This window comes from Fringilla coelebs (genome assembly GCF_963513975.1).
Source record: "Fringilla coelebs genome assembly, chromosome: 4".
Classification (NCBI taxonomy): domain Eukaryota; kingdom Metazoa; phylum Chordata; class Aves; order Passeriformes; family Fringillidae; genus Fringilla; species Fringilla coelebs.
In genome coordinates, this window is record NC_140032.1 from 51,170,537 (window position 1) to 51,190,411 (window position 19,875).

At 41.6% G+C, this 19,875-nt stretch overlaps 1 protein-coding gene across 2 annotated transcripts in view; it reads left to right on the forward strand.

Annotated features, from left to right (window-relative positions):
* UNC5C (unc-5 netrin receptor C) overlaps positions 1-19,875 on the forward strand; it is a gene marked incomplete at both ends in the record, with an annotated part of 243,045 nt that overhangs the window by 144,810 nt on the left and 78,360 nt on the right. For both annotated transcript variants that reach the window (XM_084205156.1, XM_084205157.1), the window contains one exon: positions 9,983-10,204. In XM_084205156.1, the coding sequence (XP_084061282.1) occupies positions 9,983-10,204 (222 nt within the window). The remainder of the gene's footprint in view (positions 1-9,982; positions 10,205-19,875) is intronic.

Below are 19,875 nucleotides of genomic sequence, written 5' to 3' on the forward strand. Positions count from 1 at the left end.
GCAAATGATACTGGCATGCATTTGGGAGAAGTTTTGGAGGAAACATCTAAATACAGAGCTGTTTGCTCAGTTTGAAGGTAGTGAACAGAGAGTGCTACCTATTGAGGTCCTACATCCATTTTGCAGATGGGACCCTGAACCTGGCAGATTAGATTTCCCCAAGGGGTTGCAGAAGAGTATCAGTCCCCTGGGTCTCAGTTCAATGCCTTAACCAGGTGGCCATGCAAGTGAGCTGTTATTTTAGGTATATTTAAGTGTCCCGTGTTTTTCTGAGATGCAGTGACATCGCTGTCTACATTAACTCTACGCTTCAGATAGCTCATGAAATTAGGATCCATGACATCCCATTAGATCTCAGTTTTATTAATCAGTAGATGTTGGATCATCACTTTTTGATGAGACAAAAATGCTCGCCTTGAAAGTGTTTCAAAACAGGGAGCAAAGCTCTGCTGCAGTTTTAATAATTGGAAAAGTAAGGGTAAAAATAACCATTCTTGCTAGAAACAAAAGATTGACATTTTAACCCCAACATACTGATGCAAGAAGCAAGCTTAATTATTAATATGGAACAACATAAAAAGCAGAGAAAGTATTTGTAAAGTGCCATAGATCCTCACTCAAGGTTCCTCTATTAAACAAACTTGTGCTGTGTAATGTGATTTACCACTGGCCCTAAAATCTGTTTGCCTGCAGCTGATGACTCTGGCCTGAGCTCTCTCTTTGTTTCCAGTACATGAAAGAGCCCTAAGAGCATGAGAAAAGGTGGGATCAATTTTTCATTTGGTTATCATGTTTGGGACACCATGTTCAGACTGTTGATATAGTAGTCAGATAAAGGACCTGAGTCTGAACTTCTAATTCTAAAAATGTGTGCAGAGTTAATTATCCTTGGATTTTTCCTGAATTGTGTGCTTTGGACTATACCCAGGAAACTTGTTTCCAGTATGTGTTGAGAATATATTTTATGTGCTGTAAAATGCATTCTACCATCTAACCACAAAGGTTGTCAGGTCTTGTAAAAGGAGATTTTTTTTTTGTGTTATTGTAACAGGCACCTTCTTTCATGTTCATGTAAATATGGCAGGCTCTGTCCTGTGTGACAAAGAGTGCCTGAAGGGGACTTGAGAATGAATAGGTTTAACAAAAAGTATTTTAGCCTAAGCCTTGTCCATCTTTAATTAGTTATCAGGGTTAAAGAAGAGGTCAAGAGCCTGGAGCTGCTTCAGGACTAATGTGTCAAAGGGAAGTGAAGCCTAACACTGAAGAGGAAATGATGCTCCTCAGAGGTTTCATAATTTTTGACCTTGTGTCAACCATTATGACCACTAATGGCAGCTGGGGCAGAAGTGTCTCAAATTAGACTTTGCTTTTCAGGTGGTTAGGAGAGGATCCCGTGCCATCACACAGACCCATCACAATCTAGAATCCAAAATGAAAAATGCTTAAGAGGGAGAACACAAAACCTCACAGGCTGACACTGAAGTTTCACTGCTGTTCATATGCTGCATCTGTATCAGAGAAGACACAACCAGCACCAATAGGCTTGAACTCTAGCAGCACAACCATATCCAACAGGAGCTGTTTTAATTTTCCAATTAAATGCCTGTAGCTCACGGTTACAATATGATGTGAGTGCTTGGCAAAGTAACACCTGCATGTTACTCTGTGAGTTTGTTACATGACAGAGCAAGGAGATAAAGTTTTGGAGCTAGTCAATAACCCACCGGTTTTTTTCAAGCATGAATATTTTATTAGTTTTAAACTATTCCATGAATATCTGATTTGTTTAAGTCAGAAGTCTCTAAGATCAGACAGTCCAGTTTTTAACCCAGCACTGCCAAATCCAGCACTAGGCCATGTCACTAAGTGCCACATCTATACATCCTTTAAATATCTCCAGGGATGGTGACTCAACCACTTCCCTGAGCAGCCTGTTCCAATGCTTGACTACTCTGAAAGTGGAAAGAGGGCAGAAACTTCCAAAAGGTAATCACCTTGAAATGTCGCTGATATCGTCTGCTGTTTGTCAGCATTTTATTTTCAAGTGCTGTACTGTTGAGAGCCGTGGCACAGTAACTGAGACAACCTTATCCAGTAGCTCTGTAAAAGCACAAGTTCCCATCAGAATTAATTAATATTTTGCAAAGAGGGATGTGACTGCTGGTACTCAGGGCAGGGCAGGAAAGAAACTTAGCCTCTTCACTTTACATTTCAGGCTCTCAGTGCTCATAAGCCAGCCTCAGCCCCTGATGATTTTCCTCCAGCCTTTTTCATCTATTTACATGGTTGGGCAGACTCACAGAACGTAGAGCTTGCAGATTATTGCATTAAGTTTCCTACATTGACAAGTCTCATAAAACTTGTTGCTCAAAGAACAGCTTGGTGCTCTTCATATGAGAACAGAAAGTATTTTCAATTGCCTTGCATGAAACCATACCATCTTTTGGCATTTTCCTAGGCTGAGTCCAATGCTAATGAGTACCTCCACCATCTCGTGCATGTTTAGGCAGCAGCTGTTAGTCTGACAGAACTTGTCTCAGGGCAATGGTAATATTCTGGATACAGAACCTTAAATGTCATGTCTACATATATACCTGCAGGTATTGTCTTGAATTAGCAGTGGGATGTATAAAAAAATTCCCTCTGTGACAGAGCACTGACAGTTCTGTTTTCAATGTTCTTCTCTTCTGGTTGATGTGAAAGTTTCAAGAGAAGCAGAAACTTTAATCATAATGATGAATTAATTTTGAATTAAACTGGGGCAAGGTGCCTTTTCTCCAGTGGTAAGATATAACTTGCAAAACTCTTTATACAGGTGGTACAGTGTTTTCCTCATCTAGGTGTGATTCTCCTTTTCCTTATTCTGATGCAAATCTGACTCCACTGGAATTAGCTGTTGATTAACAGCAGTGCAGTTTGCCAGGGTAAGCCAGGCAAGATGTACTCCAGGCACTGGGCTTAGAGAAGGAGATGGCACTATCAGAGCAGGGGAGATGGAGAACACAGCTGGTTGCTGTAGGCAACATGGTTACACAGTGTCCACATGGTCTGTGGCTGGGTGATAACCATATATCCTTTCATCTTCCTTGGCCCTCAGCTCTATATTTGGGCATGCAGCATTCACATAAAATAGGAGCACAGAGAGAAGTGACAAGAGGAGAGGGCTCCACTCCACACAGGGCTGCTGGGTGGGAGCACCAGCAGCCACTCAGTTGGCTTCTTTGGCTGTGAAACCTCCCTGCTCTTGAGCTGCAGCTCCCGCCCTTAGCAGTCCCCCAGTGTAATGGCAGACTGTGCAATGCTGTTAAAAGGGAAAGCATGGTGTCTTCTTCTCCCCTTCAGCTCCTCACAGCTTCCTGAGAAAGGCTAGCCAGAGTATGGTGGCATAACAAGCACAATTACTGTTCTAGGTATGGCTTCTTTATTTAGGATGGTCTGTATGGTAGGACTGAGACAAATATCAGAAACCTCCTTCCTGGGCTCTTAAGCTGAGCCAATAATCCAGAATTTCCTGTGTCTGAGATGCCCATTGTCTGGGTCTTTTTAAAGGGCTTCAGGTTGTGACTTTGGTTGACCATGGATCAAGTATTGATTCCTGTGCTGCTGTGAAAGTTCCTTTTTTTTTTTCTAGGGGTGTACAGAAAGACAGGAAAGGATGTGTTTGCCTTTTCTTTCATGTTCCTGTGTTTGAGAGGGAGACTTTTGCCCAGCAGCCTCCTGACGGATATGTAGCCGCTCAGTGCATACGTTCTTTGTTAAGTACAAGCAAAGCTTGGGTTTGATCTCCTGGGGATGTGTTGTTAAGCTGAGATGTGCTAGGAGAGTCTTCAATAAGCTGCTGCAGGTGCAGGGAAAGTTCATTCTTCTATGTGGTCTTTATTTATTCTGTTTCTGGACTGAAGTCACCCAAAAAAGATGAGCATTGCATGCCCTATCGATTTCTCTGTCACTTTTCCCAGACTGTGCCTGCGCTCTGCCTTCCCTGATGAAAAGAGCATTTAATTTTGTGGGTGCTCAGTAAATCTGAGTCAGAAATTCCCTTGACCTTGCTCCCAGGAGGGTCCAGCAAAGTTCAGCAAGGATCTGGTTTGTGGGCTGCCACAAAACCAAGCCTCATCTTCTGGCACATAAAGGCCTGCCAGTGAATTCAGCTGCAACCAAGCAGATGCCAGCCCCCAAGGTTGGCCAAATATTTTGCTGTTGCAAAATTGCAGACTTTCTGGGCTTTTTGAGGATACCTTCCCCTTCTGAGGTGCTGAAGAATAAGGAGTGATTGCTTTATTGCATGCTCACCTTGCAATCAGCCAGAGGTAGGGCTGACAGAGGGTAAGTGCTGAGAAAGCCACTCTCCTTCTCCCCAGGTCAAGGCAGGAAAATGTGCTTTCTCTATCAGGGCACAGGCTACACTTTGCTGTGCCCATTCTCTGTCCCTACGTGGTCTCCAAGGCCGAGGCAGGGTTGAGAGGGCCTTTTTGGTATGGAAACTGTTCATTAGTGATTCTTAGAAATAAGACCCGTTTTCTGCCAACTTTTATTCAGCTTGGACTCATATTGGATTCATAGCTCTGTGGTGGTTTGGGCCTCTAAGGTGAAGGCAGGCTCTATGGCATACAGGTTTTTTTGCTTCCCATTTGGTGGCACTGCATGCCCTTCCTAGGAGGATAGAAAACCCTGTGACTAAAGGGACTTCCAGCCGAGCAATTTTCCCTTCCGGAAAGAGTGTGCACTGTAATCCAAACCCTTGCCTCCATCCTGATAAGCCGTCTGGCTGAGCTAGCACCTGCTGTTTATTTCACAGTAAACAGTACTTGTTGCTCTAGAAAGCTTTTTAATCATAACATTAAAACCTGAACAGAAACGCCATCCATACAGTAAACTCCAGCTGCCTTTCTTGCAACGCTCGGGGAATGGTCTTGCCGAGTGATGGGCATCCAAATGCAAATAGAATTAACTTTGCAGCCATTCATTTTAAATTGCTCTTGAATCATTCTGAAGTAAATTCCATTTGAGAAGAATTTGCTTCAGGTCTCGCATGAAGAGATAATGGTCCAATATATTATCATCTAAGCAATAATAGCTCAAGTCTCGCAGTTCAGATATATACTGAGTTATATGCTGGGCTGATGAGAATTAAAGCTTCGTATATAGTAATAAAACTAGTGATCTAGAGATGAATAGATTGGTGTATGGAGCACAATATTTTCCTGCCACAGATTAGAGCAGGGATACTAATCCATAAAAGGGGAAATATACCATTAAATCTCTCTTTTCACGTGTTATGCATGGAGAGCTATAATATGTACAGTTTTGCAGGCAAATGCATGAAAAGAGTAAAGACCTTTCCTAACATCAAAAGGTTCCTGACTTAGGCAAACATTTGTTTTACCTTAAAAGAAAGCTAAAATTCCTATATGTGACAGCCCATGCCAGATTGTATCAATGCTGATTTCAGTGGCATTTCCCCTGTTCCTATAGATTTGACTTTGTCTTGGCTTTTAAAAAACATGGTGGTCAGAAACTACAGAAGGCAAATAAAAGTGTATCTGAATTTGGGCCAGCAACTAAAATAAAAATTCCAAATTAAGTTTATAGATTAAAGTGGCTTTTAAAAATATATTTTCTTAATATGAATGAATTGCATGACTGGAACCAGTTTAGCAGTACCATTAATCAGGTCTTTTGTCTTGCTAATATAAATCAGTCAATAACAACAGATGGGCTGTACACTTTATTATGTGAAAATAAAGATGAATGTGACATACTGCAGAAGTAAACTTGCAGCTCAAAGTTACTGAGCACAGAAGGGGATTTGTTGCAACAGGGGAGAACAATGTGTGTCTTGTGTTTGTGTTTGATCAAAGTTGTGAGGGGAACTTGCTGCACATGACATTGGCATAATGATTGGAAATCAAGTATGTGAATTTTTAGTGTTTGTTTGTATCTACACTTCCAGATCACTCCCAAATGGTTTAATTAGCTTTTTTCCTCCAGACAAAAGAAAAAAATGTCTAGCTATTTAGGAGAGTTTAATAAGAGAGTTACAAAGTTTGCTGCTTTGTTGCACCATTGGGAGATGAGCATTTTAAATAACCGGCAATAACCATCAGGAAGATGCAGATCAAAGTCTCAGGCAAGATTTATCCCCTCGTGCAGCAATGGAGCACACCATGAGAGGTAATCCCCATCCAAACTATAGAAATTGGCTCAACAGGCCAGACAATGATAACAAAATAATCTCTGAAAAATCTAAGTCAGAGTTTGACTCACAGGAATGACCTGTGTTTAAGAAGAGCTGGTCAGGAGAAACTGATGGAAGTGTTTATTTTATTCATTTGTTAGAAACTGTGTCCTCATGAAAGCACAGGTTCATTAGATTGCTCTGGTGCTACGAGGTCTTGTTCTCTAGAGAACTGCAAAAAATCCCAACACAGTCTAATGTCCTATATTGGCATTTTCTGTCAGATTTTTAGGAATATTTTGCTATATAATTACAGTAACGTTATAATTATGCTTGCATGTTGCTGCAAGAATTACAGTGAAAGCACGACAGCATATGGCTGTAATTCAGAAAATTAAATGCAAGACTTGGCTCCAAGATGTGTGTTAAGGTGGATGGTTAAAAACCCTGTCCCAGATCAGCAGCTTGGTTGGCTGACTGTCCAAGGCTCTGACACAACAGTGCCTGGTGTGATGTGCAAGCCATCGTGAGGGGATTTAAGGTTCTTCTTCCTCAAAAGATTCTCATCCTGAGAAGCAAGTGTCACAGCCTGGCACAGGGGAACTGGGGCTGCACACCCTCTCTACCCGTAAATCACCATCCTGCCACTTCAGCTGGCGCGCCTGGGTGAGAGGGGAGCGGTGCTTTGCCTCCCTGCAGCACCCAACCCCATCTCTTTGGGGGATGCAGGAAACACCAGGTGACTTCCCACCGTGGTTCCCACAGGTGGATTAGGCCACCTGGTGCCTTTCAGCAGTGAAAAGCAGGAGCAAGGGTCCTTCAGTGCTAATGGAGGCAGACTAGCTTTACAGTGGGATTGCTGCTTTTTCTGCCAAACGCAGTCATGGTGATATTCTATATGTTCCTCTTGAGAAACTGCTCTATAAAAAAACACCATTGTTGCTATTAACAGCAGCAGTATGAGGGCAGGGATTGAATGAGCATTCTCAAGTTTAAAAAGAAAAAAAAAATTTTTCTTAGCTACTATCTTAAATTCTTTCTGAAAGTGATGGTTTTAAATGCCAGTTTCCAGGGACGAGGCAGCCTTTGAGCACTATTTGTGTGACAGTTTGTGAATGGTTTCCATCTATATCCCTAACATTTAAGAGTGGTTCAGATGCCTCTTGATAGAAATGAGAGAGTGTGGAAAAATAATGCCGAGCTTATTGTCGTTCAAGAGGAGTAAGGAGGAATCATAGCAAGAAGGCAGCAAGAAAACAGGCTTGTTGTATCTGACTCTGGGATGCCAGGTTGGTGGAGAGAAGCAGCTATCACCGCAATCAAAAAGTGAGACTAGATCATAATTTATTGGGCAGTACTTTGAATACATACAAATAATACCTAAACTTTATAAGCAGTTACCTTGAGGAGAAAAAGCCCAAACCCACACCCATTTCCAGGCTGTTTAAAAAATAATTTTGAAAACCTCCTTTTTTTTTTTTTTCTTTTCTGCAGCTTTCTGATCCCTCCTTTTAGACTTTCTAGTTATCTTTGATGAGGTGCAGTTAATTGGTCAGGCATTGTAATTATTGCCTTTGATAACGCACAGAAATTTAGTGGTGAAAATAAATACATTTGTTCTTCCAGTCACCAGAAATTAGTGAAGCAATACTTGTTTAATTATAAAACATATGTGTGCTTTGTTAGTTTCCATCTGTCTGCTTGCTGATTTGCAATTAAATGACCAGAAGAAAAAGATACGTCCTGTGGCAATTCAGGGGAAATGATTCATCTCTAATGTTTCTGTGTCGTGGATGTCTATGGAGCTGCATGTGGGAGAGGGGAAGAGGGGAGATGTGCATGGAAGGGGATGAGGAATGCCAAAAAGCCTCTTGATTCAGTTCAGACATGTTTCATTGTCATGAAACCAAATGAGGACTCCCATTAGCTTACTGTAACTCGTCTTTCTTTTTGGAAAAAAACAGGGAGTAAAGTGGAGCAAGGAAGAAATCCCTAATGAGGAGAGGAAATAGGATTGCAGAGGAAGGAGGCTGGTGTGGTCAGAGTGAAAAGGAAACTGCAGAAATAAAGGAAGCATGGGAAAGTGATAAAAAATTAAATTTAATTTGAGTATCTGGAAATGATTAATTGGAGATGGAAATGGAAGTGTTATAGTGTGTCACAGATTTTCCCTTTGCTAGAAAAATGTCAGGCCTTATTTATCGGCCCTTCTTTCTATCTTTGAACCAGTTCACTTCTATTAACTCTCAGGAGTGATGCAGTAGTGAGTCAGGCCTAATATACCTTATAAAATGAGACACTAAGAAGGACAGGAGTATTTTTAAATTAATATGAAGGGCAGTGGGAAATAAAAAAGAAAAAAAATGGTGAACATATGTTCTCTTCATAAACAATTTAGGAGGTTCACAAAATGGTTTCTCTGTAAGGTATTCCCATCAGTGATAAAGACATGCAGTTTACCTTCATACAGCTGCATGGACAGGTACCATGTTGCCTTCTTTCCCTCTGTCCTTCATCTGTCCCTGTTCCTTCTTGTCCTTCTGAAAAGCAGTATCTGGAAGGAAAGTCATGCCCCTTGTAATTCTGGACAGGGCCTGAACAGGGAGGTTTCAGGTTTGGGGAGGGAGCCATCTGACATTTCATCTTCATGAAGACTGGCAGGGAGGAGACAGCCAGTCAGGATTTTCAGCTGCATCTTCCATGGAGTTTTATTGATCAGTATCAGCATCCATCACAAGGTATAGTGATAACTGTGAGATTGAGAGAGGCCTTCAGGGCTGCCAGCTCGCCACTGGTGGGTCTGTCAGGAGTTGGTGCTCCCCACCACTTTGCTGCTCAGAGCCTCTTGGATGTTCCTGTGCTGTGATGGCAGGTGGGGAGCAAGATGGGGAGAGGGTTAGTCTCTGCTGAATTGGTACTTTCTGATGTGGAAGACTTCCTCTGCACAAAGGGGCAGAGGGGTTGTAAAAGAGGATTTGTGAAGAGGGAGGGAGAAAGGGAAGTATGCACGTTTGGTGTTTTCAGTCTTGCCTCCTAGAGGATTCTTTTGCTCCTTCTCCAGACTACTTTCATTGACTTAAATCTTTACCAGCAGCACCAGAGAGGTGCTGAGATTCCTTATGTCAATAGCATGTGTCCGTGTTTGCCCAAAATGTCACCATTTCACAGGTTCCCTGCCCCATGCCCCAGTTCCCACACCCTCTCCATAGCAAGACCAAGGTTCTACTGACAGAGTAAATAAAGCATAGCTTGGCACCTTCATTAACAGTCTTAGCAGGAGAGTCAGTGTATGAACAAAGAGGTGCAGACTGGACTTGCATTTAGACTTTTGCCCTCAGCAGATTTCAAATCGCTCATCTGAAACAAAAGGTACTGTTCCCTATTTAGACCAGCCTCAGCTGGCAGTAGCTATTGCACACACCTGATTATGCAGTGTGATAAGTCACTATTGAAAATGTGGCCTTGAAGCCTCTGAAAGTTTCTATTATTTCTCTTTATGGTTTTGCAGGCAAATCTACCAAGCACTAGCACAAAGCTTTATTGCTGGTATTGCCAATGATGGTAACAAAGGACTGATCCCAGACTGTGAATGTGCACAACCCTTTCATATCATGGAGAGGAAAGAATGTTAGGATGTAAAGAACAGTTTCTTCCAGTCTGGAAACAGCAATGCATCTAAGCCTCAGTTTAGAAATGCTCCAAAGATAACATTTTATTCAAAAAGTATGCACCTGTCTTAGTTTTCATGAAGTTTTTGCAAGTGTCTCCCAGCTGAATTTTGTTTCTTTCATTTTTCCTTTACAGATGATGACTTTTTTCATGAGCTTCCAGAAACTTTTCCATCTGATCCTCCCGAGCCATTGCCCCATTTCCTCATTGAACCTGAAGAGGCTTACATCGTGAAGAACAAGCCCGTGAATCTGTACTGCAAAGCAAGCCCAGCCACACAAATCTATTTTAAGTGCAACAGTGAGTGGGTTCATCAGAAGGACCATGTGGTGGACGAGAGAGTAGATGAAACCTCTGGTGAGTTTGTGTCATGTTGTGAAGGGATGAGAATGAACACCATTAATAAGTAGCCCGGTGTTGTAATCTGAGCTGTTTCATATGGCAGCTGCTTTTCTTTACTCCTGTTACAGCTGGGAATTCCAGATCTGGCATTACAACGTTCCTGTCATAGCGCAGGGGTGGTGCCTGCATCCAAGTCAGCTGGTGGAACAGGAGTGTAGAGCACCCTGACCAATTCTGAAACCAGAAAACCAGGAGAACCATGCACAAACAAAATGAAATTCCTTTCTTCAGACAGGTCTACTCCCAGTTCACTTCCCCAGTGTCACAAATTCACAGTGGTTGCCCTGTGATATTGTCACAGACTGAGAAGCACATTCTCCCCAAAGTGTCAAGGAGCGATTGGGTTGTTACTAGAATGATGTTTTCTTGGGGAGATATGAGGAAAAAAAGGAGAAATTTAATCAGTTTTCAGCAAGAAAGAAGGAGGAAGCACACCTGGGCACACTTTAGAGCGCTATTGATCCAGAGCAAGCACCTTGCTGTTATTCATTGCACTGCTCTGCCTGCTCTGTAGAGCCTGTAAGAAGGAGAACTACAGCATCTTAGCATCCTTCCTCAGTCAATACCAGAAATCCCTCTGACATTCATGGAAGTAAAACAGGATCCTCATAGCACAAAAAAAAAAAAAAAAAAGAAGTGGGGGGGAGGGTTAAAAACTTGAGTAATAAAGCAGTGTTTGGGAAGACTGGTAATCGATAGAGTCTGAGACACAGGCAAGGAGAGAAGCAGGACTTACTGCTGTTTTGATGGCCCTGAGAAATAACTGGATACCAAGCAAGAAGGTACTTTCCATTTGGGAATTGCACCACCACTTGGTCTAATTACTTAGAAAAATAACTCCACCAGATGTCTTGGAAGTCTCTTGTGAACCAGGTTTTATTTGTTTCAGCTCATTTATTTGCACAGAGATCAAAAGCATAAGCTTTTCTTGGTACTCACTTGAAAAAGGGAAGGTTGGTGTAGGAAGAAAGGCTGTAAAAAAAAAATGTCTGTATTAGACTTGGGGCCTGTGTATTCATTTGTAAAAATTGGCTTTTCCACAAGTTGACTGCAGGAGAAACACATGAAAAAAAATAAATCATGTTGCTTAATACATCTTCAGGGTTTTTCATTCCATGGGAGCCCAAGGGAATGAAAATAGGCAAACAGAAGGACAACTATGACTGCGTGCATTCTTTAGGTTTTCATTAACATCACCATTTAGAAACATGAATGTTTTTCACTACAGGTGAAACATTCATTCTTTTTTCTCAAAAATCCCATTGTGGGAAAACTTGGTGATGCTATAAAGGTAATTGAATTCTACAAGTGTAAAAGGCAAAGCTTTAAAAGAGAAGCATCAAAATATTTCAGGGGACAAATATTTTGCATAATAAAAACCAGCAATTATATGCAAATGGGAGCCATTTTCAATTAAAGATTAATATCATCTACTGGAGTTCAGTGGAGGGAAGAGGGTGTCAGAAGCTGTGCACGTCAGATTATTCACACAAGAGCCACAAACTTAGTCACACTAATAGCTTTTTAAAATGAAACTGTCATCAAAATCCAAATTTGTCAGTCAGCCTGGTTGTTGCCAGAATATTGGTTAATGCATGTCACAGCTGCAGTGTTCGTGCACCTTCCTGTAGGCAGATTTGGAACCTAGGGCTCGTAGTACACATGTGGTATAGAAATGGGTAAAGAATTTAATTAAGGTTGTGGTTAAATAGTATTTTCTTTAAAGCAATGGAAGTAATATTCACTGCAGATTAAGCTGCAGAAAAAAATTGCAGGAGACAGTGAGGATTCATTCCAGCACCCGAAGAAGGAGATATCAGCTTGGCAGCTTGCACCAGTCAGGCTGGCAAAGCCCTTGGACTCTATCACTTTTGAGACTGCTTTGGTTTCTATTGCTATTTTTGACTATCTAGTGCAGTTGTAACCTAGGGCACAGAAGTAATGACTGAGCTGCCCAGAGGAGGATGTAAGGATCCCTCTAGGTCCAAACCTACATGCTGCTGATGCTCCCTCCTGACTTATGGTTAGAGAGGCAGGAGAAACTGTCCACAAACCAGATTAGGTCTAGACTTCCCATGGGTGACCTGGGGCTCTAAGGCATCTCACACACACAGTGTTTCTGCACGGTCAGTTGTGTAATCCCAACAACTGAAAACTGTGTGCTTCCTTCTTTCCTGGTATTTTACTCCTCCTAAGGAGGAAGATATTCTGCAGCTGGGTTTGAACCAGGCTTTCAATTCTTTAGGTAGACAAGCAAAGCAAAGAAAAACAAGGCAAACGGACAATAAAATATGAGAGGAAAAGAGTAAAGGTCACTTGTGCTTTCTTTTCTAAAGGATGAGTAATCAGGAAGACAGTGAACTAAAATACAGGTGTGATGCTAGCAGTACATCACCTTGGGATTGTAAATGATGCATGAAAGAGAGAAATAGGTTTTGATTTGCAAAAGATTATATGTTCATGGACTTTGAACCTGTGCCCAGGGATGAAATCTATGTAGAGATGATTAACTCTTCTTATAAGGCAAATTTGTTTGTGTCATTGAGAAGACCAGAGGAAACAGCACAGCAATAGCAATGGTACGCAAGATGGAATTAGAGTGCAGCCAAGCTGTCCTTGAAGAGATCTGCTAGATAGAAATGTTATATGCATTAATTTTTAAGAGAGGAAAATTAATATTCATATAATTTTTTCTGTATATTTTTTCTTTGTGAAGGAGAAAAGGTACAAAATGAGAGTAATAGTTATATATACTTTGCACTGTGGGGTTTTTTTAAACAGCGTGTAAAGCATTGCTGCAAAGAACATGCTTGGGAACTCTGTGGGAGTTGTAGCCTTCTGGTTGGACAGGATGAGAACCATAATAGTGGCAGGGTGTTCTGGTACCACTTTATTTAATTAAATTAGCCTGAAGAGAGAGCCTTGCAAAATATTTTATACTGATTGAGTCTGAGAAACCTGAGGCTTCACACAGAAGATCATTGCATTCTGTTTTTAAATCCTCAGAATCACTGGAATTTTTCTTCTTTATGGAAAAAGCTGAGTGTTTTCATAAAGAAATCAAATGGTGCTTTGGAAATGTCTAGTGTACATCTTTGACTCTTTCATTTCCTATGTATTAGAAATACAGGGCAGGGCATTGTCTTTTTTATGCCTTTATGTCTCTGGAATATTTTCCCATTAATGCAGAAAAAAGAAAAAAAAGAACACTTGTTTTAAAAAACAGAGATGAGAGTTCTTTTGAGGGAACACATTTGGTTTTATGGCGGACTGTCATAAAAGATAACAGCAACAAAAATAAAAGGAACCCTCTGGAACTGATGCATTTGGGGGCAAGAAAATTCCATTGTTACAGGGCAGGAAGTTCAATAGTATCAATAATTGTTAGAGCAGTTTGTGCACATTTTACAAATTACTGTGCCTCTGAAAATGACTATGGAAAATATTTTTTTGCAATGAGGATGGAAAAACACTGCACCAGGTTGTTCAGAGAGGTGAAGGATGCCTCATCCCTGGAAACATTCATGCCTGGGCTGGATGGGACTCTGAGCAACCTGATTTGGTTGAAGATATCCCTGCTCATTGTAGGGCATTTGAGTAGATGGCCTTAAAGCTCCCTTCGAACCCACACTATACTGTGATTCTGTGATTTTAATTTTGCAGGTGTGCTTTTATGGAGAAATATTTTCCAAGACACACAGACCAGTTCTGCAGTGGTGGGAGAATTGTGAACATATAGAAAATCAGGGTCTTTCACCTCTTTCATTTTTCCAGAGGGATGAAATGCTGCTATATCAAACCCCACATCCCAGTGATGTACAAGAGAAAGGCAGAAAAAAATCTGGAGCCTTTTTTTGTCTTTCTAGTTTGGATATACATTGTAATATTTTCTCTGTGACTATTAAGGTGAAATGGTCTGTAAACCCTCTCTTGCCCTCTGCAATGCCAGAGACACGTTCTTCTCTCTCCTTCAAGCAAGGAGAAAACATTTGTGATGCTTTAAGTGCTAATTAAATAGACATATTGGGCAATTCACCCAGCATTATTGTTTGCCTACACAGTCTGTCTTCTTTTCCTGGGATGCAGAGGGAGAGGAGGTCTTGGAGACTTTGCTGATGACCCCCTCCTTTTTTCTGATTAAGAGAGTTTATCAAACTGCATGTGGAGTGGACAAATATGAACTTCTTTTCAGAGAGAAAGCTGACTTCCTTTTTTTCAGTTCCTTTACACAGCCACCACTGAAATTCCAACGCTTACCTCACACCACTACCTTTTCCAATTAGTAAAGTATTTTTGGATGACTGCAGATCCAATGAAAGGCGACCAAGCTTTTGACGCAAGGTCAGCATTGATCTGGCAAATAAGAGTTTGTTAACTTAAGCCATGGGTTTAGCAGCCTTTTGAGGGAGTAGATACCTAGCTATCCAAGTCTTCAATAGATCACCCTCTCAACAGAAAGATCAAGGATTGACATCTGCCCTTTTGCCTTTAAAACAGCTCTTACAAGATCCTGCAGCCAAGACAGCAGTGGGGAAGCCTTCATAGTCACTGTGCTTTTCTGGCACCATGTAGAGAGGCAGGAAAACCACTTCCAGCACAAAATGCTCTGTTGCTTCATCTTCCCCTCTGTGTGTACATCTCATGAAAGCCATTTATTTTGGTGTTTGTCACACCACATATTAGAAGGCTACATTGTGCTGATGGCAAAAGTCATTGTTTAAGCTGGAACTTCTGACTATACAGCAAAGGTCATCATACAGCCTCTCATTTTGAGAAGTTGCATTCATCTATCTTAGTATTTTTTATAAAAAAAAGAAAAGCCATTATTTCTTAGTATTGCATGCCTTTGAATAAGTGTTGAAGAACTTAATTTGGCAGTCCAAATACAAAACTCCAGTGCCCCCAGTCCCCAAGTTAGCAGAGCTCAGGGAGAGATATGGAAGGATAATGTTTTACTCATTTCTTTTACCTCCAGATCTTCCTTTCCTTACAGTTATTTTCTTTCTCTGCACATCTTTTTTACTTAATCTCTTTTTGCATCTTAACGTGCTGTAGCCTCCTAATTTTCTATATTTCTGAAGAATCCAAAGGATAAGGAAAAAGCTATTTTTCTGAGCAAATGTGGCCAGTGTCCCTATTCACTTCACTAAATAAATAGCAAGTGGTGCTGAATTCTGCAGTTAGACTTAGCCTGCAATATTTTGATTCTCTGGGGTAGAATACCTTTGGGGTTATGTTAGTAAGGGTAGGCACACATCATAAATAAGAATTGCTTTCATTCCACCATTGTCAGAAGTCATTTTATTTTCCGTTTATCATTGGATCAAATCCATTACAGATATCAAGCAACCATATACAAAATAATTATTTCTCAGCAACATATTGCCAATTTTTAGCTCTGCTCCTTCAATACTCTGCCCTAATCCAGCTCATTTCAAGGAAATTTAAAAATGTGTCAGAGTATCTCTTCCCAAATACTCCTGTTAATAGTTTTGAGATGTGGGTTAGAATTGATACTACAGTCTGTTTTATTTCATGATTTGAAGTCTGTTCCCTCTTTGGAAGGTTTCTCCAAGTGAAACATGCTAATGTATGTATGGTCTGAAAGGCTGCAGGTAGTGCAGAAAGAAGCACATAACTCAGTTTCTCCAAAGAACTGGAACTCTCTGGGGAAATACAGGCTCTTTACTTCCATAAAACATATCAAGAAACCCATGGGGGTTTTTCCTACTTGAAATTTAAGTTGAAGATATTTTTTGCTTTCACTTGGGCTATCTTCTTTCTGCCTGTCACTCCCTGTGGCCTGACAGTCAGCTCTCCTGGGGTAGAGCCTGTGCCCATGAGCGCTGCAAGAGAAGTTCTCTCTTCTCAAAGGTTGCATCTTCGAAATCAGCTGCTGGGAACGTGTTTTCCACTCACCCAGATCAAGGGAATACCCAACAACAAAGCTGCTGCAGACAGTGTTTTCAAGCAAACAAAGTTTGCACTTTTATCTTGAGCAATTAGTATATTTGGACCGAAAAAATGGCGAATTTGGAAGCTTCAGAAGAAACACACAGAGAGGCAGAGAACCACAACTTTCTAGGATACGCATTTAAAATAGCGGGGGTTTGTGTTGAAGTGAGTGAAGAAATTGCTGAGGTCAGGACATACCTGAAGAAGGGAAATAAACTTTTGTAAGCAGAATAAGACCCCTGGACCAGATATTTGCTTCTGGCAGCAAATCTCATAGGTAATAACAAGACTCCCCCTATGTCCAGGAAGATTCTCTTTTTGTTTAGAGGCCTGCAAAAGACTTGAGGATTTTTGAGTTAAACTCAACTGAGTCTATGATTCACTTACAGTATGTGCATTAACATATCAATAATTTCTTATTTAATCAAATTGTTATATGTAGGGGCTTTGTCCCTCTAAGCCTTTGTGGAAGGCTGCTTCAGCTCTTAGACCAAGACATCTTTTTTTTGTGTTCATAGCCATTGAGACCTGCCTGTCCTTCTGCTACTGCTGTCCTTTCCAGCAGCTTTTCCCCTGTGTGCCCAGCCTCCTTTGCAGGCAGCAGCAGTGGACATCACAAACCCTCTGCCCTCCTGTTTCTAAGCTGACTGGAGCAGGCTCTCCCAGCCTTGCTCTGTCCTTCAGGGTACTCAGGCATGCTAACAGGGGGCCCAGGGGGAGCTACTCCTCCTGCAGGTTAATCCCTCTCATGCTCCTCCTCTGAGTAATGATGGGCCCATGGGAAGGGTCATTTGCCCATTCCAGATTTTCTGTATATTCACCATGTATCTGTGCAAATCACTCAGTGTCTCTGTGATTTATCTCTGCAAAGTGCTTTGGGACCAAAAGATAAAAGCTTTAGGATATTTATTTCTTATTGCAGCATTAACTTCCTATCTGCAGCTGTTTGCCTAATTGTCCTGGAGGTTTCCTGTGGGCTTCTAGAAAAACAAATCCGAGACAGGAAATAAAGTTATTTAAAATAATTAGAAGAGGAACATGGATGCCTCTTACATTCATTTAAAGCATTTGAGGACACTCCCCTGAATATTTCCATCCTGTATCTTCTCTCCTCTAAGTTTTTCCTTCATTAAACCCTTTGTTACACACTCATAATCCCATTAATTCCCCAAGAGATGTCTTCTGACATCAGTGTACCCAGCACAGTTTCAGACTAGCCACAACTTTGCACAGCAGCACTTCCTATTCCCATCCATGTCCCCCAGCTCCTTTTGAGCCCTTTGTGTGGGACCTGCAGCCCCTGTGGCGAGGGTGGTCTGATGCCTGAAAGGCTCATAAGTGTGGGCTTGATTTGGAAGTGATTCCCAAAGCCCAGTCTCCATCCTGCACCCACAGGCCTAAATGGAAAACAGCTGTTTCTTGGATACAGTACTGGCAGAAGAGAAGAGCAGAGCCAAGGTCCTGTGTGCTGTCAAAGAAAAGTGCTGCAGTCAGTAGCACCTTGGCAGGAACACTTGCATCCTATAAATGTATTTTTTTCAGTTAATTAAATATGAGAATGGGTAGGATTAGTAGAGCTGTAGTTCCTTCACAATAATACCTGGAAATACTCAGGGAAATGTGTCCGGGCTCGGGCTGTTATTTGTCTCTGCCCAGACAAGGGTGAGATGGGCTCGCTTCCCAGGCTCCAAAAGACAAGGCTGGACTCTCAGGTTCGGTCTTCAAGGTTGTTTATTATTTCTTATCTACAAAAATTTTCTTTCTGCCCAGCCAGGGTCTGACCAGCAAGGCAGCCAAAGGCACTCTGACTGCCCACAGGGCGGTCGCATCTTTTTATAACAAAGTCTACGTAAACTATATTTATCTTTCGTCTCCAATACTTATCATTTTTATTACTAAGTGTACCTTTACTATAAACCTATCAAAAATACCTACGTCACACAGAAAATGGAAGACAAGAAGAAGGAGGAAGAACCATGTGGCAGGCCCTAACTCCCTCCATCTTGTTTTTCCAACCCCCCTGTACCAAAATCTTAAAAACTGTACTTTGACCTATAAATGTTCTATTTCTATATCCTTTACACACCAGTGATTCTTATATCCCCGTCTCTTGCAAGATGTGCAAGAGATGGGGATATAAGAATGCATCTCTTGCAAGAGATGTGGTACATCTCTTGCAGGGTCAAAGTTGAGCCACCAGGTACTTTTAGCAACATCCCAAGGCTCCCGAGCTCCCCAAGGGTTCTCTCGGTAGCTCTGGCCCTCAGGAGAGGTGCGCCGAGTTCCCACAGAAATGGAAAGTCAAAATTATACCTGACTTTTACTTCTAGGCAAACAAGTTATTGTCTGATGCAGCCAGATGATCTGGCTGTAGTCTAACACTCTTTAGAGACATTGGGGTTTTAATGACTGTGCTAAACATTTAAGTGTTTTGCAGACTCCCTTGATGTCTATCTGAACTTGCTTTTCAGTTACCTGAGTGGTATCTTCTATGCTTTCCTCTATCAGGTTGTTAGGCAGAGAAATCATCAGCTGAAGAATTCCTGTTCCTTAAAACTACATTGGAGAAATCTGTTCCTTTTTAAACTTTTTTTAATAGTGGGGTTTTTTGGTGGGGTTTTTTTTTTTAGGGAAAAAAAAGCATTTGTATGGAGCAAAGCTTTGCACATAGATCAGATTTAGCAAGGCTTTTTTTGCTCTGCAGGTAGGGTGCCAAATCATCGCTAATGTTATGAAGGGAATGAGAGGTGCCTGTCACACGCAGCTCTGACCCATACAGGATCTAATTTTGTGCTGCCTTTACAGGTTCACTGCCTGTATTCATTTTGTCATCCCCATGCATTCCCAATTTGTACATAAATGAGCAGCATGATGTGGTAAGTGCCAGCAGAGCTGCCATTCACCTGCAAGGCTACGTACAGTTCTTTCTCAGGTTTTGTTGGAATGCCTTTCACAATTCCTCGTAACTTCTCATCCCCTTCATACTTTGATTGTAAGAGTAAAAAATGAGTCTTTTGTCAGACACTTCTGTGTCTACTATTCCCTGAATACATATCTTTAGGCCCTTGAAGCCTCTTCTATTTTTTGCTCCCAGGTTTTGATTGAGAGGATCTTGGTTGGTTGGTTGCAGTTTTTGGGTTCCCAGTGACTTGTATAACTATGTTTTTGTAATGAGGGCTGATGCTGCACCAGGGTTGGTTGTTGTGCCCTCCTCTGGGAGAAGTAAGGACTGCCAGCCCTGAGGAACAGCAGTACCTAGAAGTAGATCAGGTTTGCTTTGGAGGTTAGGTTGAGTGCTTTTGGTTTTCAACTAAGGTGGAAACCAGTATTGGAATTCAGAGTGGGGGGGTACCTAGAAAAAAAAAGAGTTAAAGGAGGCATTTAGACCTACAGGGATACTTTGAAGGCATTTGCTTACATAATTTAAAAGGTCTTTTTTTCATGTCAAAGTCACACAGATCTGCAGAGGAACTTGCTTACATCCCTGGTGCCCTCCTGTAGCTGACGAGTATCATGAACTGCGCTGTACCCAGCTGTACACACCAAAGGACTTCTGTGACCACCAGGCTGCCTTTCTGCATGCCTTCCTGCCATGATTCCTTTGTTCACTACAAACTAAGAAAAACCTCCTGGTGTTCAGGAGCTGGTGTTTTGACTGCTGCCCTGGCACA